The 25006-nt window shown below is 50.6% G+C and overlaps 1 protein-coding gene across 1 annotated transcript; it reads right to left on the reverse strand.

The window, feature by feature from the left end:
• Window positions 1-21445: 21445 nt before the first annotated feature.
• LOC138471433 (ice-structuring glycoprotein-like) lies at window positions 21446-24634 on the reverse strand. Its single transcript, XM_069609068.1, has 4 exons — window positions 24489-24634; window positions 23525-24201; window positions 22631-23298; window positions 21446-22528 (listed from the first exon to the last, which is right to left on the reverse strand). Exons 1-4 carry the CDS (start codon window positions 24632-24634, stop codon window positions 21446-21448), a joined length of 2574 nt encoding a protein of 857 aa, XP_069465169.1.
• Window positions 24635-25006: the final 372 nt, after the last annotated feature.

Here is a 25006-nt window from a genome sequence, read left to right on the forward strand (position 1 = left end):
ACCTCTTCAAACATCTTTAAAACTTCAGAAGGCCAAGAGCCTTGGAGTGACACTTGACCCCTTGCTCTCTTTGAAAGCTCATAATAACCCCACCCTCTCTGTTGGCCGTTTCTCTTGACATAAAACCATAGCTCTGACTTTCAGACCTCTGTACAGTGAGGCTTTGCTACTCCCACACTGGATTACTGCAACAACATTCTGCAGATTAAGCTGCCAATCCTACAGAACTCAGCTGCAAGACAGCCTGCCTGCCATAGACAGAGGTAAATGCAAGGTTCTGATGCAAGTCCAAAAATGTTTTCCTGGAAACTTGATGTCCCCTGAATGGCTTAAAGAAAATCTCCTCTGGTCTTCCCATAAAGCCCGCCTCACTAAAAGTCCACCTCTTAACATTGCAGGCAAAAGAGCAGAAGGTCTGCTGCTGGTGGTGCATCCCTCTGGAAATCACAACTGCCGGCATCTTCAGGACTCCACCAACAATGGTCAATTTTGGCACACATTAAAAAATGTGCCTCTACATCCAGGCTTTTTACTAATAAACTTACCACCCCCTTTCTTCCATCTTGCCAGGTGCCATGAGGAGCGCCACGTAAGAACGTTTTTTTAAAAACATATTATGACCTGAGATCATATCATGATATATCATTACATATTATGACATGGCATTTCATCTTATGACATAGCATATGCAATGTCATGACATATTCTCTTGACCTATCATCACATGGGCAGTATCATCACATACCAGGACATCTATCATGACATGAGATGACATAATCATGACATGAGATGACATAATCCCATGTTAAAATGGTCTGGGAAAGTCCCACATTACAGAGAGGAGTTGGAGTCAATCCGAACCGGACTCAAAGACAAGCAGACAGAATGCAAGGCAAAATCCAAATTCATCATCATCCAGATGAGGAAGGGACAGCATGCAATCATTGAAACTTGTTCCTCTCTGCACGTCCATTACAAACAATGATTTAAATAGTCCAAACTTTGTCATAAACAATGTCATCACATGTTATCAGTTTACAGAAACCTACGGGGAATTGGGATTGGTTAGTGGTCGTGGCTACATATGCACTCTATAGGGTTGAAACTTCTAATGGTGTTGTACTTGTCTGATGGTTCCTCCTGAAACCACCCATATATTGATAAAGGTTAAACTATGTAATTTCTACAAGAGGTAATTGGTTGGCCCCTTACTTCATGGGCGGCATAACATTGGGGTTTCCAATTGGTTGGCTTCTTGCTGACCAACCTTGAATAATTGGCAGGCCGTCAAGACATGAGCCAGACAAAGGGTAGGGGGAGATAGACCCAGGGATTGTTCTTTGTTCAATAAAGAAGTTACCATCCCTCCTTCTTAGGCCATTCTTAGGCCATGAGACCAGGCAATCTCTTAGTACTTGCCCTTGTGTGGTGCCTCATGTCTGTGTGTATGTATAGGTAGTACGGCAGGTGTTGTATCTGTGTTAGTTTCTAATGAATAGGCAGTGTTTTCAATTATGGGTCACATGTGATGGGACCATGTATGAAGTGGAATTATCTCTGGTTTATTGGGATTTCAACTACTACTAATGCGTGTGCTGTTTTTTCTGTTGCCAACGGTCGCACTCTTAAGTTATTGTTCATAGAGTCTTTTGGCCTGTCGTGATACTGAACCTGGACTAGAAAGACAGGTTGTGCTCTTCTAACATTTCATTTATCTGGGAGTGTTTGGCCAACGTCTTGGGAATTACTATATTTTGCCTTTGTCCTTCTGCTCTGACCCTCCCTTATTTCCTTGTAACCATGGCACTAGTTGCCAACTCCTGTCTGAGCTCTGCGCTGATATGCACTTTTGTGGATTCAGCATTTTGAGTTCTCTCGAAGTCTTGAGGCCTTTCGTTTCATTCAAAGCATGCTGCAGCTTCCATTTTAAAGAAGATGGCTGCCGAATTACCCTCTTGTTACTATGCTAGTGAGCAATATTCACATATTGTTTATGTTGCATTCACTTTATACATTGGGCATGTTAGTGTTCTTCCTGTCATGTGGATGCTATGTTAATATTCTTCATGTATACATGCATATTTTGGCTAGTCTATATGTTCTTCATGTTTAGTGCACATCTGCTTTGTGTGTAATGCAAGCACATGTATTGTTACAGAAGTAGTTTGACTGCTTTTGCCATCTTCAGCTTAAATTGTCTCTATGTCCAATGTCCCGCTGTACCTGCCGGGGATAAGGGCGGTACCGTTGCCTCAGTGAGTAACGTTTCTCACCTGTGCGGTATTGGGCCACGGGAGGGGCAGAAGCAACAGATGACGTATTAATCTGCTTCTCAACACTCACATGACATATCCTGACAGGCCATATCTTAAAATAGCAGAACATACCTTAACATATGCCATGGCATCAAATCAAGACATATTGTGCCATGACAAATCACAACATGGCATATCACAACATGGCGTGTGCAAAGGCGTCATGAAGTAAGACACAGACAACAGATTACATTTTCTAAATAATTGTTTATTTTTCTTATATGTCTGGATGGAGTAAGCTCTAACTTGCCCCATGCGAGGGGTGAGATGTTCCCATCTAAAGAAACTAAGGATAGTCTGTGTCAATATGTTTAACTCAAAAGTCTCTCTGTGTCCAAAACCTATATTTGCCCTCACAAATAAATATATACAATGTGTGGTGATGTTCCAAATAAAGTTCTGAGCTTCTTCCAGCTCTCAGTGTACTTTCCAGCTTTCGCTTCCCCAAGTTCAAAACAGTTCCAAAATGCCTCAGGTTTCCCTTCATCAAGAGGTCAACACAGTCCACATAGTCTCGGGGTTCCCTTCCCCTAGATGTAAGCTCTTCCAGTTTCAAAAGGTCTCAAGGTGATGCTAGATGGAGAAGCCACTTGATTGAAATGAATGGCGATGTGAAGAGTAGTATAACCATGGCCAACTTGGTGACCTGGAGCCTGGAAATTGAGAGAGAGGATATTGAAAGACTTATTGTAAAGGCCTCAAGCTCAAGGGGTCCGGGACCAAATAGGATATTGAATCGGATATAAAAGCTCAACAAAATCCTGTGGTTGACACTCCTAACACTCATATTCAAGGACGCTTTGAGACATCGATCATTGCCCGAAAGCTGGAGGGATTCAATTATCATCCCTATACATAAAAAAGGAAAATGAAAGGCTCCTTGTAACTATAGGCCCATAGCTCTATTAGACTGCGATAGAAAAATCTTTTCCACTTTGTTCTTAGAGAAATTAGAAATATGGATAAGGGAAAACAATATTCTATCCAATTGCCAAATCGGCTTTAGGAAGGGGGTGGCCACTGCCTGCAATGGAATTATTATATCCTTGTTGAAAGACCAGATATGGACAGAGGGGAAATCCTCATTACCCTACCTCTTTGTGGGATTGATCAACTTCTCAAACCCAGTTGATACAGTGAATCTCCAAACCCTTTGTTCTAAATTGAGAAAACTAAACATTTCACCAGCTTTACTATCCATAATTGAGCATATACATGAAGACACTAGAATTAAGATCCACATAAATATATCGTGGAGTCTAACCGAACATATCACCATGACAAGAGGATTCAGACAGGGGTGCATTTTGGCTCCCTGTCTTTGTAATCTTTACTTGGCAGATTTAAAAGATTTAATACATAATGTAGGTTTGGTAAGTCCCAAAGTGGCCGGGAAATGTATTAATAGGTTTGCATATGCCGACGATATCGCTCTGTTGGACGGAACACCAGTTGGGCTTCAGCAGGTACTAACGACTGTCAGCATCTATGCCAATACAAATGACTTGGTCATTAATCAAAGGAAGTGTAGTATCACTCACTTTCGTAAACACTAGGTCAGAGAGTACCATTTCAAGTCGTCAATTGATGATATGCAAATTGATAAAAGGAACAAAATAGTATACCTGGGTCTTTCGTTTACATCTTTCCCTAAGAAAGAAGAAATGGTGTATAGAATTGAAAATAATTTGGATAAACTAGTTTATCAAATGAAAAGAATATGTAATAAGTTCTGTACATTCTCAATAAAACCACTCAGGAAGTTCTATGTGGGGAAAATCACACCAAAGTTGCTGCATGTCTAGAGGTAGGAACACGGTCTATGATTTGCTGAGGGAGAGTCTGGAGGGCAGAGCATGGAAGAAGGTTTTGAACCTGCCCTCCTCTGTACCCATGGCATTCTTGGGCTATCAACTCAGACTTAACTCCATGCAAACATGGTTTCAATGGAGAGTGATCTCGCTATGGGGGAAAATACAGTTAGCTGACAAAAAACACCTTGTATGAATTGTACAAAAATACAATTGGGGACAAATCATTTGATCTCACAAATAAAATGGATATGTATGTGAATTCGACAATAGCATACTGTGATGGGAAAGTAACAGATGTGTTTGAAAAGAAAAGACCTAGGCTAATTAGCCTTCGGTGTGGGACGCACACCCTATTACCCACTGAGGGTTAGCTTTAAGTTATCATCAAAGTCAAGAGAATCTTGTCCTTTCTTAGGTTTTGTACACAAAATAATTAAATAATTCTTCTGGGTGATGGATTTATTGTGCTAAATTTTATTCATAAAGATTAGTTTTGCGGATGCCGGAGGGCGACTATGCATTTCGGACATAAACATCCTTAGTCAGGGCCTGTTGTCCTCGCCTAATTGAAATGGCAATCATAGCTTCATCGTATACATTTGTTGCGTGACCCATTCGGGAACAGTTTTCAAATATACTCATAATGGAAGAATACCCATCAATTAAGAAATACCTTGTGTATGATGTAGACATTGAGCAATATTACGAATGTGCATCAAGTGGCCAAGTCCAGGTTAGAATATTAAAGCACGTCATCATTCTTCTGGGTAATGGATTTTTTGTGCTAAATTTTATTCATGAAGATTAGTTTGCAGATGCATTTGTGAACTCGATATTCTTCTAGACAATTTGTGTTTTGGCTCAGCATACTCGGCTCTGCCTGTGAATCCGCCACTTTATAATTCATGTACACCTGGTGTTTTTCTCAATCACTGATCACCATGCGGAAACACCACACCCCGCGTCCTTGTTCTAGCGTTCCTACTGCTTTATATGCAATGCGGTGCCGCCATCGTTAAGTGAGGCTATGTGTGTGAACAATTGCGTACTAGTTCATCGATTGCATAGAATGTACACAGTGATTGAGAGGTATGAGACTTGCAAATGACGCGCATCATGTCGCCTTGTAGGAAGAGCGCAAGCGGACAAAGTTACACAGGACGATCGCTAGACACAAGTCAATTACAGTCTCACCGAACTAGTATGTGATTGAGATGTATGGACATGGACCTATCTGGCATTCTTCTCTCACCTATCACTTCTACGATTTTCCAATCTCTTCGTATGTTCGATGTACGTCGATATTGTGGACAATTGAATGTTTTGCTGACATATTCTGAAATAGTTTTATCAGAATGACAATGGGTTTTATTATTCTAACCTGGACTTGCCCACTTGATGCACATTTGTAATATTGCTCAATGTCTACATCATACACAAGGTGTTTCTTAATTGATGGGTATTCTTCCATTACTTGTATATATGAAAACTTTTCCCGAATGGGTCCCGCAAGGAATGTATACGATGAAACTATGATTGCCATTTTGATTAGGCGAGGACAACAGGCCCTGATGAAGGATGTTTATGTCCGAAATGCACAGTCTCCCTCCCGCATAAGCAAAACTAATCGTTATGAAAAAAATTTAGCACAACAAATCCATCACCCAGAAGAATTATTGAATCATTTTGGATACAAAACCTAAGGACAAGATTCTTTTGACTTTGATGATAACTTAAAGCTAACCCTCAGTGGGTAATAGGGTGTGCGGCCCACACCAAAGGTTAATTAGTCTGTTCCCTTTTCAGACTTTCAAGTGCCTGGCACGGTGGCAGTAATCCGTGGGCTGCACCCCAAACACACAGCATAACCCTTTAGAATCAAGTTTGGAGTTAACTCACTACAGAGGAGAAGTAAAAGAAGCGCTGCCCACTCACCAAACAGACAGATGTGTGTGAAAACCTGCTAAAGGTGAAGAAGACGCAGAGTTACAAACTACACTCTACTTTCTCCAAGACTTATAAAGCCTTGGGACGCTCCCGAAATACCTTATTAAATGCCTGTGTCCCTCTCTAAGAGACCAGTTCCTTAGGTTTAGGCTTAATCTCCTCCCTACCGGAGAAATGATGTATTCCAGAATGAAAGATCATACTCTGGGGGAACTGCTCTCTAAGCACTGTACACTCCAAGGATATGTTGAAAATCTAAAACACCTGGTAACGGACGGCCCATCACTATCTGAAGTCAGAACTAGATATCTTGGTCGTTTTTCACTCAGAATTCGTGCTCTCTTGCAGAAAAAGTTTGGGAGCGAGTGAGCGCAGATATGAACTATTTTTAACTACGGAAGTTATTAGAATGTTATATGAAATAGGCCTCTGTAAAAATAATGGATTTTTTAAATGTTGATCATTCTAAATGTTGCTATTCCTTGTCTATTTTCTGTGTTCACCTTCATTCTTTTTTGGTTGATTTAATTGTTTGGAACTGTGATATATCTCTATTCAGTTTCTTTTTTGTTCCATTTTTGAAATGTTTTGCCTTTTAAGATTTTTACTTTTATGTTTTCCTTTTTTGAATTTTAATCTTGTAAATAAGTGCGGTAAGATATAATGTTGTTATCTTTGTATGGAAAGAATTTTTGAAAGACCATCATTTTGGTTTCAACACAATAAAACAATTAAAAAGAAATAATACTAATAATTCCTTTCTTCCGGTTTCAAAGGTTCTCGGGGTTCCCTTCCCCAAGAGTTCACTACAGTTCACAAAGTCTCGGGGTTCCCTTTCCCAAGGAGTTATCTCTCTCAACTTCCAAACTACAACCAGTTCAAATCTCTTAGCTTTCAAAAACAATTCCAGTTCAACTTATTAACCATCCAAGCTTTTCAATAATTCACATGGATTTCTTTCTTTCTCATTCACTTCAGCCACTGGCTACGCAACACAGCTTCTTTATCTTTGATTTCCTTGGCTCTTTTCAAGAAGGGGTCCCTCGGTCTAGGCGCAGATGTCAGACAACACGGTCCACCCATTATAGGTCACGCAACCGATATCCCTTGGCACCTTTGTTATGTTTCTCCACTCTTCGGGCTTCCATACAATATTCATTTATGGGTCTCCTTGGCAGTCGCCTGGCTTTGCCACAATGTGCTTTCGACACAACGCACTCCGTAGTGTTCACCCTTTTCCACCACCTTGCTTTCATAGTTTTCATGAGTGCTCATCGCTTGCTTTTCACTTTGTTCATAAGTACTCATCACTTGCTTTTCACTTTGTTCATATGCTTATCATATCTTTCTTTTAGTCCGGTATTCAACATTACTCATTGCACTATTAAAAGTCGCAATAACACATAGCAGCTTGTTCGGCATTCATGAACCCTCAATTCGGGTTTCAAAACCAACAATCATAGTTTTCAGTTTGTTCAGCATTAAAATATGCCTGCTCGCAGCCCCTGGAGTGCCCCGGTCTGAGTGTTTCCCTCTCTATTCTCACTGGTATGCGGCCGCTCCTCTGGACATGTTCTTTCTCTTTTCCGGCTTACTTTCGCTCCCTTTGTGCTTTTTGGGAGCCCGGCAAGCAGAGCTCGCCACCTTTGAACCTCGCTGCTTGTTGCGCATAGCCCTGCTCTTCCCTTGCGGAGGCTACCGGTGGCCTGCAATTCTTGGGAGCCTTCAGTCTCCCACAGCTATGGCTGTGGACACAAGGCCAGGGGTGCTGCAGGTGTCTCGACTCTGTGACAGTCCGCTCGGGCCCTGACGTCTCTTTCACCCTTCTGCTGCACACAGCATCCCTCCCGCTGACCCCTCTCCAGCCTGCTCCACGTCTGCCAGACGTGTCCTGTCCTCCAGGCAGGTTTCTCCTTTCTCTGTGGTTATCTCGCTTTTTATGCACCAGACCGTGTCTGTACACAAGTGTTTCTAGGTGTGACAAGAAAAGGAGGCGGAAACAGAGGGGGGACAAGACAAGGATCCTACTAGGGCTTGTGTCATTCAGATCACACAAGTGAAGGGAAGTGGATGGGGAGAAGTGCTAGGGGGGAGAGAAGTGCAGGTAATCAAAAGTTCAGCCAATTGGTGACTCAGTGCAGGTAATAGAAAGTGCAGCCAACATGTGGCGCATAAATGCAGAGAGAAGGGACTGTAGGGTTACAGATACAGACCTCAAGTGCTCTGTAGGCCAAGAGGCAATGCAAGGCGCAACTGGACATGCAGGGACCTGGGCCCAAGTTCAGAGGGTGGCCAGGATGCCAGTGCATGTACCAGGTCATCATCATGGGAGAGGGAGAGAGAAAGCGGAAGCAAAGAGGAAAGTCTTGAGTTGCTTCTGGAACCGGAGGTGGATCTGCTGAAGTTTGAGAAAGGCAGAGAGGCTGTTCCAGTGGAAGGCGCCAGCCGAAGAAAGATATCTGCCCCCAACTCTCTGCTTGGAAAAGCAACTGACCTCAGAGAGTTGGTGGTGGATGAGCAGAGAGCTCAAGAAGGGAAATGTTAGGAAGAGAGCATTGGAGGTAGTGTAGTCCCAGGCTCCAGAAAGCCTTGTGGAGGATGCAGAGGGTCTTAAAATTGATCCTTGCTGCCACTGGGAGCCAGCAAAGAGATTTCAGTGCTGGAGATATGCGATCCCTAGGCTTGAGGCCAAGGACAAGTCTTGCAGTCCTGTTTTGGGATGAGTTATAGAGGACGAAGAGTAGAGGCAGTAAGATTTAGAAAGAGGCTGTTGCAGTAGTCCAGCCTAGAGAGGACCAGAGCTCGGGAGACAGTGAGCTTCTGGGGGAAGGTGAGGAAAGGAAGAATACCTGTGAGGAGGTGCAGCTGATAGTTCCACTTCTTAGAGATGTCGGAGATGTGAGGACAGAAGGAGAGGGTGGAGTCGAAGGTGACCCCAAGGTTCTTAGCCTCACAGGTAGGAGTAGGAAGAGGGCCCAGAGAGAGAGAGGAAAGGAGGGAGCTGGTGTTCCGATGAGGAGGATCTCAGTCTTACTGGCATTAAGGCAGATATCATTGAAGGCACACCACTCCTGGATTGCGGACATACAGTCTGGAATGAGAGAAGGAGTAGAGGCAGCCAACGGGAGCCTGAAAGAGAGCTGTGTGTCATCCGCATAACACTGAAAGTTGGACCAGGGAGCAGCTATGCATTTGGCAAGAGGTGCTAGGTACTGGTTGAACAGCCAGGGAGAGAGGTTAGTTCCCTGGGGTACACCACAGGTAGAGAGAGGGATAGAGGAGAGGAAGGACCCCAGCTCGACCTGGGAGGGTTGATCAGTGAGAAAGGAGGTCAGCCAGGCCAGGGCCGAATCAGTGTTACCCAGGATATCAGTGAGGCGCTTGAGCAGGATGGCATGGTTGACAGTATCAAAAGCAGAAGAAAGATCGAGGAGAATAAGGACAGAAGGAAAGTTAGAATCAAGGTCAGAGAGAAGGTCTTTGTGGATGTTCAGGAGAGCAGTTTCTGTGCTACTGACTGCTCTGAAGCCAGATTGGTGGTCATAGAGAAAACCAACAGATTCAGGGTGAAGATTAAGCTGGGAGATGGCCAGGAAAGGAGTGATGGAGATTGGGCAATAGTTAGCCAGGTAGGAAGGATCAGCAGAGGGCTTCTAAATGAGGGGGTGTACAATGGAGTTCTTAAGGGGGGTGGGGAAGGTTCCAGTGGCAAAACAGTGATTGCATAAATCGGTCAGGGCTGAAGTCAGGGTGTCGATGTGGTCCTTGATGGTTCTGGATGAACAGGGAAGAACATGCTCTGACAAGACTTTCATAGCTTGGGCTTGTCTACAGGGACATCATTTAGGGGTCGCCAGGGGTTGCACCTGCTGCTCCCGAGGTCTCCCTTGCTACTCCTACAAAAAAAACTTGTTTTTTTTTTAAAATTGAGGCTCCTTGGGTGTGACCAGCAGCATGTGGCTGTTTGTTTCTGGAGTGGGTGATTTTCTTATAGCTATAGCTGGAAAGATAGCTCAGTGGGTTGAGCGATCGCTGCTGCAATGTGTGTGTGATCTACAGGTTGCAGTTTCGACTCCCGGTAAGGTCAACTCAGCCTTTCATCCTGCTGAGGTTGATAAATGAGTACCAACACAGGTTGGGTGATATTTTACGTATATTTGTTCTATATGAAGCACTTAAGCATAAGTGCTAAATAATAACACATCACTATAATTTGACGTTGGACATCTGCTTGCATTCACAGTCATTTGGTAATATGGGTCTAAATACGCTTTTATTAATGATGCATATGGTGATCGATTCTTGTATGAAATGTATATCACTTTACAGTGATACCGTAACCATATTTTTCATAGTGTACTTAGAAACAGTGCTATGTGATGCCTCTTCCTGTTTTATCAAGGGGTGAATGGTCATGTTCCATCGCTTCCTGTGATGTCAATTCGGGGTGGGGTCAAATTATACCACTTCCTGTGATGTCATCAGAGGTCAATAGTCATGTGATGTCACTTCCGCTACCCCTGGCATTTTGGTGAATGATGTCCCTGCTTGTCTAGAAACGTCAGGGTGAACAAGGGAAAGGAAGAGAAGGGAGGAGTTGAGGAGGCCACAGGCAGGCCAGGAGTGGAGGAGGAGGAGGAAGAGCAGGTTGACAGGATGTCCTGAGTTGTAGTGATGAAAGGAGAAGCCAAGGCCATGCAGAGGACCTGGGAGGGAAAAGGAGAGGTTGCGACTGCAGCAGAATTGGCCAGCGGCTTGCAGATTTTGAAGAGTTTGACTGAGTTGTTAGATGCTGCAGAGACGCAGGCTTGGATGTGTGCTCTCTTCTTGGTGAGGACAGAGAGCCTGTACAGCCTTTGGAGCAGGCGGCAGGCCTTTTTTTGGCAGAGGGTGCACCTGTAGCCTGGTTATTGCAATAGTATTCCTCCACAGTTCTCTTCCTCGTTTCAGTACCAAAGTGGTGTGAATGAATGGAGTGTGTATACCTCCTTGTTGTTTCTTCCTTGTTTTGGCATTGATCTGATATTTCTCTGCGATAATCAGAGGAGGCTGTGTGTTTAATCTTCCCAAATAAGGAGGTGTCCTCCCAGTTGTTCTCTTTCTCTTCCCAGTATAATGATGGCATTTCCAAGGGTCATTTTAAAAGGCAAGAAAGTGGAGGGGTTGGCAGTAACCTATAAAGGTTGCTGGGACTTGGGGGTACATTAAGAAAAGGGAATGGGGAATACCATGTCTCACTCAAGGACATCCTCTCCCCACTCCCTGAATCTGCTCCACCCAGGTTATCCTCCCTCGTATATCCACCCCCAGGGTTGGGATCCAAAAGCAATGGCCTTTCCCTGGCCACCTGAGCAGAGGATGTCAGGGAAAAAGGAAGTGAGGACGCTCTCACATACATTCCTTACATAGCCTTCCCTTATATATAAGGCCTCTCGCACAAGGGGTAGATGCTCATGGCTTTTGGATCGCTTACCGGGTTTTTGTAGCATCTGTTTCAAACATTGTCAATTTCCCCGTGGTGTTTTCACCACAGCCGTTTTCGCTGCATTTTTATGTGCTGTGAGTTTGGGGGTGGGGATTTAGGGTGGCGGCTGGCAGTGTGAGGTGGTGGAGGTGGGTTAGAGGAACCACCCTATTTTCAAAATGTGGTGAAAATGGCAGTGATAAAAATAGCACAGGAAAAATGACGTTTAATACGGATGCGATGAAAACACTGGAAACCCATTGCATGTCTTGACATAACAACTCATGTCATGCTATGTCATTTTCTGTCATGACATATCATGTCATGTCATGTGCAGCCTGTGAGCCTACCAGGGTAGTCATACCTTATGTCATTTACTACTTTTGTGGGAAGCCTATTTTTCTGCTTTGACAGAGAGCTCAACGGGATTTCTGGGTAATATGTGATCTTACCGACCACAATTAGAGCTGTAAATTTAATCACATACAAAATACCAAATTAAAGTTTCTTTTTTTTATTTCTTTTTATTTGGGCGGGGGAGCCCAAGCCCCCTGTTTTTTTTACCCTTATAACACCACCCCAACCGCATCTGACCCATTTTAACCCCTTTACCCCACTACCCTTTATTTATTTAATTAATGTTTGCCATGTTTTTCAGTGTTAATGGTCCACTTTGAAATGTATCACCCTGTAATGTTTTAGATATATTGACTGGATACTGATTTCTGCTGGTTTTAGAACTGGAACAATGAAAGGATTGGCACGAGTGTTGGGGCTGGCGTAATAATCTAGTTTGGGCTAGTGTTCGGTCCAGTGATAACTCAATGCAAATGTAATTTCACCAGGACTGAGACCAGCCATATACGGCCATTGTGATGGGACTACAATCACGGGTGGACTGGCCTTCAGTGAACTCTGGCGTTTTCCTAGTGGGCCTCTCCACACTGGGCAGGGGTGGAATGGCGTACAGGGAACTCTGGCGATTTCACTAGGAAATCGCCAGATTTCTCTGTACGCCAGTCCACCCCTGCCCATTGTGCAGAGGCCCATCAGGAAATTGCCAGAGTTCCCTGTACGCCAGTCCACCCCTGCTCATTGTGCAGATGCACATCAGGAAATCGCCAGAGTTCATTGAAGGCCTGACCACCCTTGCCCATTGTGCATATGCACATCAGGAAATCGCCAGAGTTCACTGAAGGCCAGTCTACCCCTGCCCAGTGTGCAGAGGCCCATCAGGAAATCACCAGAGTTCACTGAAGGCCAGTCCACCCCTGCCCATTGTGCAGAGGCCCATCAGGAAATCGCCAGAGTTCACTGAAGGCCAGTCCACCCATGCCCATTGTGCAGAGGCCCATCAGGAAATCGCCAGAGTTCACTGAAGGCCAGTTTACCCCTCCCCAGTGTGCAGAGGCCCATCAGGAAATCGCCAGAGTTCACTGAAGGCTAGTCTTCCCCTGCCCAGTGTGCAGAGGCCCATCAGGAAATCGCCAGAGTTCACTGAAGGCCAGTCCACCCCTGCCCAGTGTGCAGAGGCCCATCAGGAAATCGCCAGAGTTCACAGAAGGCCAGTCCACCCCTGCCCATTGTGCAGAGGCCCATCAGGAAATCGCCAGAGTTCCCTGTAGGCCAGTCCACCCTTGCCCATTGTGCAGAGGCCCATCAGGAAATCGCCAGAGTTCACTGAAGACCAGTCTACCCCTGCCCAGTGTGCAGAGGCCCATCAGGAAATCGCCAGAGTTCACTGAAGGCCAGTCCACCCCTGCCCATTGTGCAGAGGCCCATCAGGAAATCGCCAGAGTTCACTGAAGGCCAGTTTACCCCTGCCCAGAGTGCTGAGGCCCATCAGGAAATCGCCAGAGTTCACTGAAGGCCAGTCCACCCTTGCCAAGTGTGCAAAGGCCCACTAGGAAATCGCCAGAGTTCCCTGTAGGTCAGTCCACCTCTGCCCATTGTGGAGAGGCCCATCAGGAAATCGCCAGAGTTCACTGAAGGCCAGTCCACCCCTGCCCAGTGTGCAGAGACCCATCAGGAAATCGCCAGAGTTCACTGAAGGCCAGTTTACCCCTGCCCAGAGTGCTGAGGCCCATCAGGAAATCGCCAGAGTTCACTGAAGGCCAGTCCACCCTTGCCCAGTGTGCAAAGGCCCACTAGGAAATCGCCAGAGTTCCCTGTAGGTCAGTCCACCTCTGCCCATTGTGGAGAGGCCCATCAGGAAATCGCCAGAGTTCACTGAAGGCCAGTCCACCCCTGCCCAGTGTGCAGAGGCCCATCAGGAAATCGCCAGAGTTCACTGAAGGCCAGTCCACCCCTGCCCATTGTGCAGAGGCCCATCAGGAAATCGCCAGAGTTCACTGAAGGCCAGTTTACCCCTGCCCAGAGTGCTGAGGCCCATCAGGAAATCGCCAGAGTTCACTGAAGGCCAGTCCACCCTTTCCCAGTGTGCAAAGGCCCACTAGGAAATCGCCAGAGTTCCCTGTAGGTCAGTCCACCTCTGCCCATTGTGGAGAGACCCATCAGGAAATCGCCAGAGTTCACTGAAGGCCAGTCCACCCCTGCCCAGTGTGCAGAGACCCATCAGGAAATCGCCAGAGTTCACTGAAGGCCAGTTTACCCCTGCCCAGAGTGCTGAGGCCCATCAGGAAATCGCCAGAGTTCACTGAAGGCCAGTCCACCCTTGCCCAGTGTGCAAAGGCCCACTAGGAAATCGCCAGAGTTCCCTGTAGGTCAGTCCACCTCTGCCCATTGTGGAGAGGCCCATCAGGAAATCGCCAGAGTTCCCTGTACGCCAGTACACCCCTGCCCATTGTGCAAAGGCTCACTAGTAAATCGCCAGAGTTCACTGAAGGCCAGTCCACCTCTACCCTTCACTCCCTGTGAGAGAGAAGGTTTGCTCAGAGAGGATTAAGCCTTCAGCAGGCCTAGCTCATAAAGGGTTAAGCAGACATGTGCTGTTTCCTGAAGAGATAAAAGAATAATTGTTTATACCCAAATGAAACGGATTTAAATATAAACTTCCTGCTCAGTTTAAATGAAGGAGAACACTGCGTGCAACAAGGATTGAAAGTGTGTATGCACTGCGGAAGCCATGCTTAACCCCTCACTGCCCAGCCTTAACTACTCTCTCCCAGCAGGGGGTGTCAGAAGGACTTCCAGTGGGGGTCTCAGGCCTCGAAGGGCAGCGATAATAGGTGGTCGCAGCAGCAGGGGCTGCCCACCCAGGGCAGGGCCTGATACTGGCGCACGGGAGCACTGGGATGGGGTGAACTGCTGGGTCCAGCCTGACCGGTGTGTCTGCAAGCGGACAGGATTGAGAGCACGGGGGTGGAGTTGGAGTGTTGCAGCCCCTCCCTCGGGGAGGTTCCTTATGGCACACCTCTGGGGCATTGACCCACTGTGCACTGGTTTTAGCACTGGAGCAGTGGCCGGATTTCCAGTGGTTGTAAGGCCAGGGGCATGCCTGCACCTGTCTAAGCACTGCCAGGGTCAGCATTGTTGGCGGTTGCTTGCGACCCCCGGCGCCTCCCGTAAGCCCCAGACCCCAAAGGACTCACTCTCACACGTCCTCTCGGTTCGGGCTTCCCGGCCGCTCTGATGCGGGCGGGGAACGCCCCGTTTATTTATGTTGCACGCAGCGGCATCTGACGTTGCACGCCGCCGCGTGCGCGCCCTGTCATCGGGCAGCGCCACACTCCTCCTTTTTCCGGGAGAACAATAAACAATACTAACACTAGACACTGCAAACCAAACCAAAATATATGCATAGCATTTCACAAGGCCCCATGTTCAAAACACCCCTTTATTAACATCCACCCGGGTCCCCTTACTTAACAGTTCTCATCATTAGGATAATCAGCCAGATGACCCAACACGTAGTCGCTGAGGTGAGCAGGTTTCCCTCGCCCAGCCCTCTGGGGGTACCTCCTGCTCACCTCCGGCACGGGTGATCTGTCCATAGGCATGCCCCGGGCCGGGGACTCAGGCAGACAAGGTGTTTCCCCTTCATCCTCCGGGACCTCTCCTGGGTCTGGATCAGGAGGTGGATCAGTTCTTGATCCCGCAGCTTCTTGAAGAAGCTCACGTTGCGAGTTACCGCAGACCGGCCGTCCGATGCAGTCACCATGGATCCCCGGACTGCGACAACGTCTAGCAGTTCTGGCTCATACTGTAGGGAGAGCTTTCCATGGGGATGTCTATTTCGAATAAGAACCTCATCGCCTGGCTCCAGCCGCTGCGGGCCAAGCCCTCTCCGAACGTTCTCTTGCTCAATTCTTGTTCGCCGGTCCATCTCGACTTGTTGGTCATTGATCACCCCAGGTTCTTTCTCTCCTACCTCCGGCAGCAAGCCTCGAGGGCACCGCTTAAAAAATGCCTCTGCCGGGGCCACTCCAGTGGATGCATGTGGCGTGGTGCGGTACACCCTCAGAAACTGGTACAGGGCTCTCTGGAGGGACTGCCCCTGCCCCTGAGCAATTCTAAAGGTCTTATTTAGAGTCCTCATCAGCCGTTCTGCTTCACCATTGGCCCAGGGCCAGAGAGGCATGATCTTCCTGTGCACCACCCCATACCTCTGCATCAGCTCCGAGAAGCGTTCGCTCTGGAATGGCGCCCCGTTGTCCGAGCACAGCGTGCGTGGGAACCCATAGGCCGCAAACACCTTCTCCACGGCCACAATGACGTGCTCAAACGCCACAGACTCCACAAACTCCACCTCGGGATACCTTGAGTATTTGTCGACCAGAACCAGGAAGTGGGTGCCCATTGTGGTGGACCCAAAGTCTGCATGAATAACTTCCCAAAGGCGCGTCTCCCTAGGCATCGTCCCTATGGCAGGCTCACGCTGCAGGGGAGATGCCGCCTTGCACCAAACACAGGCCGCCACAAAGTCATCCACCTTGCGCTCCAGCTCGGGGAACCACGCCTTCAGCCGTAGGCGTGCCTTGGTCTTGGCGGCACCCTGGTGACCACGGTGTGCCAGGGCGATCACCTCGTCCACCTTCGATTGGGGCACCACAATCTGATCTCCGCGGAGTAGAAGGCTGGATGCTGAAAACGACAACTCCTCCTGGACCTTCCATAGCTGCTCAAGTCCGGTCTTGGCCTCCTGAGTGTGCCCCACCAGAGCCTCCAGCACCGACTTCCAGGAGCCCTGTTGCATAGAGTACCTCAGGATTTGGAAGCACTCATCATCCGCTGCAGCTCCCTCCAGCTCCTGAAGAGGCATGGCATTCGGCGTGGCCGCCTCCACCACCACCCGGACGTGCTCCTCGGCCTCCTCTGCACAGCTGTCATAGTCTTCCCCTCCGGACGACCCAGGGTGTCTGGACAGATAGTCTGCCACGTTGTTCGCCCCTGGCCGGTATACCAAGGTGACTCCATATTCCAAAAGAGTGAGCAACCACCTCTCAATGCGGGCCGGTGGCTTGGATGACGACCCCGCTGGGATGGGAAGCAGTGGCTTGTGGTCAGTCACCACCGTCACCGGGCATCCAAGGACGTAGAGCCGGAAGTGCCGGCATCCCCAAAGTACTGCCAGCACCTCGCGTTCGATCTGCGAGTACCATTGCTCCGCCTCAGACAGGGCTTTGCTGGCATACGCCACCGGGCGGACACCCCGATCACAGTCAATCTGCGTTAGCACGGCGCCCAAGCCGAATGGGCTGGCGTCGACGATGATTTCTGATGGTAACGCAGGATCGAAAAATGACATGGTATCCTCAGCTGCCAAGGCACCCTTGATGTCATCAAAAGCTGCCTGTTCAAGCGGGCCCCAGTTCCAGATGGCATCCTTCCTTGTCAGTGCCCTGAGCGGTTCCGACCTGGAGGCAAGATTTTTTATGAATCTTCCACAGTATGTAACCATGCCCAGGAAACTTCGCACCTCAGACACAGACTCCGGAGGCTGCGCCTTCTTTATGTCCTGCACCTTCCTGGGATCAGGAGCCACCCCCCCTCCTTGAATACAAAGCCAAAGAATTCTATCGATGGTCGCAGAAATTCACACTTCTCTCTGTGTAGGGTGAGGCCCAAAGATTGCAGTCTTCCGACCGTCTTCGCCAACCGCCTCAGATGGTCTACCTCCATTCTTGCAAACACCAGGATGTCATCGCTTATATTCAAAACGCCCTCTAGATCAACCAGGGCTCCCCGAATAATGTTCTGAAACACCTCCGCTGCCGAGGACACACCAAAAACTCAGTCTCTTATAGCAGTATAGCCCTCGGTGTGTAGTAAAGGTGGTGATATACCTCGACTCGGGGTGGAGGACAACCTGGTGATAGCCCGCCCGGAGGTCCAGTTGAGAAAAGAAGCGAGCACCCTGTACTTCCGCAATGATGTCATCAATTGTCGGTGTGAGGTGTCTCTCTCTGTTAATGGCTTTGTTCGGGAGCCTCATGTCGACGCAGATTCTAACAGCATCAGGTTGTTTAGGCTTCGGCACCACCACGAACGGGGACACCCAGGGAGTCGGGCTGTCAACCTTTTCTATTATGTCAAGATTGACCAAATTGTCCAGCTCCTTGTCGACATGTTCACGGAGGTGAAACGGTACCCTTCGATGTTTCAGGGCAATGGGCTGCACCGATTCATCAATGTGCAGCCTCACTGGGTCACCGGCCATCTGCCCAATCCCCTTGAACAGTGCGGCATACTTCTCGAGCAAGTCATTAATGTCCTCTAAATAGACAGAGTATGCAAAGCTGACAATGCCGAGGGCCTCTGCTGCAGCACAACTTAACAAAGTATTGGTGCTCACCGGTGTCACATAGAATCGTGCTGTGATTTGGGAGCCCTCGTGTTCTACCTTTGCCACAAACACACCGTCCAGAGGGATAGGGTCCACACCACCAAAGGCAAAGATGCGGGCCTTGGGTGCAGCCAGCTTGGGGGGCTGGTCCATAGCATCATAGTGTCCACGGCCATTACATTCACCTAAGCCCTCGTATCCACGAGGACCGGGACTGGAGATCGATTCACCTCGACCACGCACCTTGGCTGTCTCCTGTTCTTACTTTTCAGGATCCCCACACTCGAGACAAAGAAAATGTTCTCTTCCTCATCTTCTTCCGCTTCCTCCACCTGGGCATCCTCCTCAGTCTGGTCCACCTGAGCGGCGTTGGATGGTCGACCCTGGCGAGTGGAACTGGACCGTCCCGGGCCCGTCGGCACCAACACCGGCATTGCCGCCCTGCACACCCTCGAGAAATGATCTGGTAACCCACACCGTCCACAAGTCTTTCCAGCCGCAGGGCATTCTGCTGGGTGGGGCAGGTCATACCCACATTTTTGGCAAATTTCTCCTGCCCTCCCGGCTCTATCCTGGGGACCGCTGCCAGGTCTTCTGGTGCCCCTGCCACCTCGCCACATCGCACATACCTCTTCGGTCTTGATGGGGCGCGACCCAGCCTCCATTCTAGCTGCTCTCGCCTCCGACACCTCATGGCACCTCCCCAGTTCAAGGATGCGCTGAAGCGTGATTCCGGGCTCCCTTAATACCTGGCGCCTGAGCTTGCTTGATGAACACGCCTGGATAAGCATAGTCCTGATCATGTCATCTGCAGGCCAGCGAGAGACGCCTCAGGCGCCCATAGAAAGTGTCCAGAGTCTCATTGTCTTTCTTTTTGGCAGAGATCATCACAAAACGCTCATAATCTGCATTGGCGAGAGGCAAAAAGTAAGCCTGCAGAGCGGCCTTCGCCTGATCATAAGATCCATCCCCCGGCGGAAGTGATTCAAAAGTCTCTTGGACAGAGGGACCTGCCGAGGCGGTCCACCCATCTCCTCCATCTGGGCCCCAAACTGAAAGGCGGGCCCGATACATCAAACTCCAGGATGGGCTGCAGAGCCGCCTGTTCACGTACCTGAGCCATGGCGGGGGGAATTTGCTGAACAACAGGCACTGCCGCGGGCTGTGCTGGAGGTAGAGGACCCGGAAGACCTGCCTGACCAACTGGAGGCTGCTGTGGAGGCTGCTGTGCTGGCTGCACTGGAAGCAGCAAACCTTGAAGTGCTACTGGCACATGTGGAGGCTGCTGCACTGCCGCTCCGTCCTGGTCCTCAGTATCACTCATCAGTTCGAGCGCACAGGCACCCCCAGCGTGGAAGACAGGGGCCGCAACTCAAACACCAAGTCCAAATGACTCCAGCATGCACCATTGAAGAAACAGCTACTGCAACACACCTCTGTGATGATGAAGAGGATGAAAATTAGTGGGGCCACCAGTCTGATGATGAAGAGGATAAAAAGAAGCCTCAGCTTCCAACTGCTCCAAAAATTAAGACAAGAAAGAAATGTGGGCTATGCAGGCCCAGCCATTGTAGCCCTCCTCCTTGCTTGCACTCGACGTAGTAGACCCAGGAAAATGAAAAATCACAAACTGGGCATATTCACGTGCAGGTATGACTGCCTGCTGACAGGATTCCCAAAAATTAGGCCTGGATTCACCTCCCTGCTCAAACCGGAGCTCAGAGAAGTTTCACGGCCTGATCTGCAAAATGGCCGCCAGCCGTGTGGGTAACGCACGGCCTGTGGGCCGGAGCGAAGTCTCAGGACGACCTCGCTGCATCAACAAAAATTGGCGGGTAATTCACCGCCGGGCCCAGGCATCGTATCCCACCTTCGTCGCCACTGTTGGGATTGCTTGCGACCCCCGGCACCTCCCGTAAGCCCCAGACCCCGAAGGACTCATTCTCACATGTCCTCTCGGTTCGGGCTTCCCGGTCGCTCTGACGCGGCCGGGAAATGCCCCATTTATTTATGTTGCACGCGGCGGCGTGCAACGTCACGCCGCCACGTGCACGCCTGTCATCGGTCAGCACCACACGCATTGTCAGCATAGAGCGTGACACATAACTCATATCTATGCCTGTGGGTCACTGCACCTGTTTTACTAATAGAAGCAGGGGGGCCGAGGGGGGCAGCAGTGTCTCTGGACATATTTTCCAAACTGGCCCCATATTACACTGCTCAGGCGAATCTTGCAAGCGAGCGCACGCCCGGTGTCCAAACAGTGAGTTTTTATACACAGTTGTCCCTACATAGGGATTAAAAAGTAGTTAGACATTAAAAAAAAGTGGCATAAGACATTTTGGAAGAGACAGGAAAAACAGACTGGAAGCATTCTAGCAAATTCTTCGCTTCAAAGGGACGAGGGGGTTGAGGCTACATGGAAAGGACCAGGTGGGGTGACAGGAGAGAGATTAAAAGATGCAGAAAACCAGCGAACCCACTCAAAAGTGACCCAGCGTGCAGAGGCCCTGTGGGAAACCTCCAGAGCTCTCTGCAGGGCAGTCCACCCCTGACCAGCGTGTACAGGCCCTGTGGGAAATCCCCAGATCTCCCTGCAGGGCAGTCCACCGCTGACCAGCGTGTACAGGCCCTGTGGGAAATCCCCAGAGCTTCCTGTAGGCCAGTCCACCCCTGCCCAGCGTGTACAGGCCCTGTGGGAAATCCCCAGATCTCCCTGCAGAGCAGTCCACCCCTGACCAGCGTGTACAGGCCCTGTGGGAAATCCCCAGATCTCCCTGCAGGGCAGTCCACCCCTGACCAGCGTGTACAGGCCCTGTGGGAAATCCCCAGAGCTTCCTGTACAGGCCCTGTGGGAAATCTCCACAGCTCCCTGAAGGGCAGTCCACCCCTGGTGAAGGGCAAAGCAGCAGGGCCAGTGAAGCCCAAGCAGGGACGGAAGCAGCAGCAGCACCGAGAGAGGGGTACAGGGATGGACTGCAGCAGCACTGAGACGGGAGGCCTGGGGGTTCTGCAGAATCACACAGAGGGGGGTCGTGGAACGAACTGCAGAAGTACTAAGAGGGGAGACCCGAGATACTCCAGTAGCACTGCGAGGAGTCTAGCCATGGACAGCATGTGTACCAAGAAGCTGGGTGTGCTGATCTACTGTGGCAGGGCTTTAAGTGGGCTGGTGAGCAGCACAGGCCTTGGAGGCTAGAGACAGGGCTGCAGCAGCACAGACCTTGGAGGCTAGAGACAGGGCTGCAGCAGCACAGACCTTGGAGGCTGGGGAGAGGGCTGCTGCAGCACAGAACCTGGAGGCTAGAGACAGGGCTGCAGCAGCACAGACCTTGCAGGCTGGGGAGAGGGCTGCCGCTGCACAGACCTTGGAGGCTGGGGAGAGGTCTGCAGCAGCACAGCCCTTGCAGGCTGGGGAGAGGGCTGCAGCTGCACAGACCTTGGAGGCTGGGGAGAGGGCTGCAGCAACACAGAACCTCGAGGCTAGAGACAGGGCTGCAGCAGCACAGACCTTGCAGGCTGGGGAGAGGGCTGCTGCTGCACAGACCTTGGAGGCTAGAGACAGGGCTGCAGCAGCACAGACCTTGGAGGCTGGGGAGAGGGCTGCTGCAGCACAGAACCTGGAGGCTAGAGACAGGGCTGCAGCAGCACAGACCTTGCAGGCTGGGGAGAGGGCTGCCGCTGCACAGACCTTGGAGGCTGGGGAGAGGTCTGCAGCAGCACAGCCCTTGCAGGCTGGGGAGAGGGCTGCTGCTGCACAGACCTTGGAGGCTGGGGAGAGGGCTGCAGCTGCACAGACCTTGGAGGCTGGGGAGAGGGCTGCAGCAACACAGAGCCTGGATGTTGGGGTGAGGGCTGCAACAGCATAGACCTTTGAGGCTCGAGAGAAGGCTGCAGCAGCACAGACCTTGGAAGCTGGAGAGAGGGCTGCAGCAGCACAGAACTTGGAGGCTAGAGAGAGGGCTGCAGCAGCACAAATCTTGGAGGCTGGGGAGAGGGCTGCAGCAGCACACACCTTGGAGTCTGTGGAGAGGGCTGCAGCAGCGCATACCTTGGATGCTGGAGAGAGGGCTGCAGCAGCACAAATCTTGGAGGCTGGGGAGAGGGCTGCAGCAGCACACTCCCTGGAGGCTGGAGAGAGGGCTGCAGCAACACAGACCTTGAAAGCTGGGAAGAGGGCTGAATTAGCAGAGTCCTTGGTGGCCGGGGAGAGGGCTGCAGCAGCATAAACCTTGGAGGGAGGCTAAAGAGAGGGCTGCAGCAGCACAAACTTTGGAGTCTGTGGAGAGACAGTTGCAGCAGCACAGACCTTGGAGGCTGGAGAGAGGGCTGCAGCAGCACAGACCTTGGAGGCTAGAGAGAGGGATGCAGCAGCACAATTCTTGGAGGCTGGGGAGAGGGCTGCAGCAGCAGAGACCTTGGAGGCTGGGGAGAGGGCTGCAGCAGCACAGACCTTGGAGGCTAGAGAGAGGGATGCAGCAGCACAATTCTTGGAGGCTGGGAAGAGGGCTGCAGCAGCGCAGAGCTTGTAAACTGGAGAGAGGGCTGCAGCTGCACAGACCTTGGAGGCTGTAGAGAGGGCTGCAACAGCACAGACAGTGGAGGCTAAAGAGAGGGCTGCAGCAGCACAGACCTTGGAGGCTGGAGAGAGGGCTGCAGCAGCACAGACCTTGGAGGCTGGAGAGGGGGCTGCAACTGCACAGACCTTGGAGGCTGGGAAGAGGGCTGCAGCAGCACAGACCTTGGAGGCTGGAGAGAGGGCTGCAGCTGCACAGACCTTGGAGGCTGTAGAGAGGGCTGCAGCAGCACAGACACTGGAGGCTAAAGAGAGGGCTGCAGCTGCACAGACCTTGGAGGCTGTAGAGAGGGCTGCAGCAGCACAGACACTGGAGGCTAAAGAGAGGGCTGCAGCAGCACAGACCTTGGAGACTGGAGAGAGGGCTGCAGCTGCACAGACCTTGGAGGCTGGGAAGAGGGCTGCAACAGCACAGACCTTGGAGTCTGGGAAGAGAGCTGTAGCAGACTAGACAGTTTGAATTAGCTAGAATTCCAGCAGCACATATCAGACAGAGGAGGCCAGAGCGAGAACTGCAGCAGTGCACAGCAGGTAGACCTGGGAGAGGGCTGCAGAGAAGCATGCAATAGATTCTAGAGATATGACTGCAGCAGCACAGGACGGGCAGTGGAGGCTGGAGAGGAAACTTCAACAGTCTGGAGAGAGGGGTGCAGCAGCACAGACCTTGGAGGCTAGAGACAGGGCTGCAGCAGCACAGACTTGGAGGCTGGGGAGAAAGCTGCAGCAGCAGAGACCTTAGAGGTTGGGGGGAGGGCTGCAACTGCACAGACCTTGGAGGCTGTAGAGAGGGCTGCAGCTGCACAGACCTTGGAGGCAGGAGAGAGGGCTGCAGCAGCACAAACCTTGGAGGCTGGAGAGAGGGCTGCAGCTGCAAAGACCCTGGAGGCTGGAGAGAGAGCTGCAGCTGCACAGACCTTGGTGGCTGGAGAGAGGGCTGCAGCTGCACAGACATTGGAGCTGGGGGTAGGGCTGCAGCTGCACAGACCTTGGAGGCTGGAAAGAGGGCTGCAGCTGCACAGACCTTAGAGGCTGGAGAGAGGGCTGCAGCTGCAGAGACCTTGGAGGCTGCAGAGAGGGCTGCAGCTGCTGCACAGACCTTGGTGGCTGGAGAGACAGTTGCAGCAGCACAGACCTTGGAGGCTGTGGAGAGGGCTGCAGCAGCACAAACCTTGGAGGCTGGGGAGAGGTGCAGCTGCACAGACCTTGGAGGCTGGGGAGAAAGCTGCAGCAGCACAGACCTTGGAGACTGGGGAGAGGGCTGCCGCAGCGCAGAGTTTGGAGGCTGGGAAGAGGGTTGCAGCAGCACAGATTGTGGAGGCTGAGGAGAGGATTGCAGCAGACTGGACAGTGTGAATTATTTAGAATTCCAGCAGCACATATCAGACAGAGGAGGCCAGCGCGAGAGCTGCAGCAGTGCACAGCAGGTAGATTTGAGAGAGGGCTGCAGAGAATCATGCAATAGATTCTAGAGATATGACTGCAGCCGCACAGAACGGGCAGTGGAGGCTAGAGAGGAAACGTCAGCAGTCTGGAAAGAGGGCTGCAGCAGCAGAGTCCTGGGGGGCTAGAACAGGGCTGCAGCAGCACAGACCTTGGTGGCTAGAGAGAGGGCTGCAGCAGCACAGACCTTGGAGACTGGGGAGAGGGCTGCAGCAGCAGGGACCTTGAAGGCTGGGGAGAGGGCTGCAGCAGCGCAGAGCTTGTAGGCTGGAGAGAGGGCTGCAGCTGCACAGACCTTGGAGGCTGTAGAGAGGACTGCAGCAGCACAGACATTGGAGGCTAGAGAGAGGGCTGCAGCTGCACAGACCTTGGAGGTTGGGGAGAGGGCTGCAGCAGCTCAGAGTTTGGAGGCTGGGAATAGGGTTGCAGCAGCACATATTTTGGAGGCTGAGGGGAGGACTGCAGCAGACTGGACAGTGAGATTATCTAGAATTCCAGCAGCACATATCAGACAGGGGAGGTCAGAGCGAGAGCTGCAGCAGTGCACAGCAGGTAGACTTGAGAGAGGGCTGCAGAGAATCATGCAATAGATTCTAGAGATATGACTGCAGCCGCACAGAACGGGCAGTGGAGGCTAGAGAGGAAACTTTAGCAGTCTGGAAAGAGGGCTGCAGCAGCAGAGACCTGGGGGGCTAGAACAGGGCT

The sequence above is a fragment of the Ambystoma mexicanum genome, chromosome 8, assembly GCF_040938575.1.
Source record: "Ambystoma mexicanum isolate Mex_15411 chromosome 8, UKY_AmexF1_1, whole genome shotgun sequence".
NCBI classification, from domain to species: Eukaryota; Metazoa; Chordata; class Amphibia; order Caudata; family Ambystomatidae; genus Ambystoma; species Ambystoma mexicanum.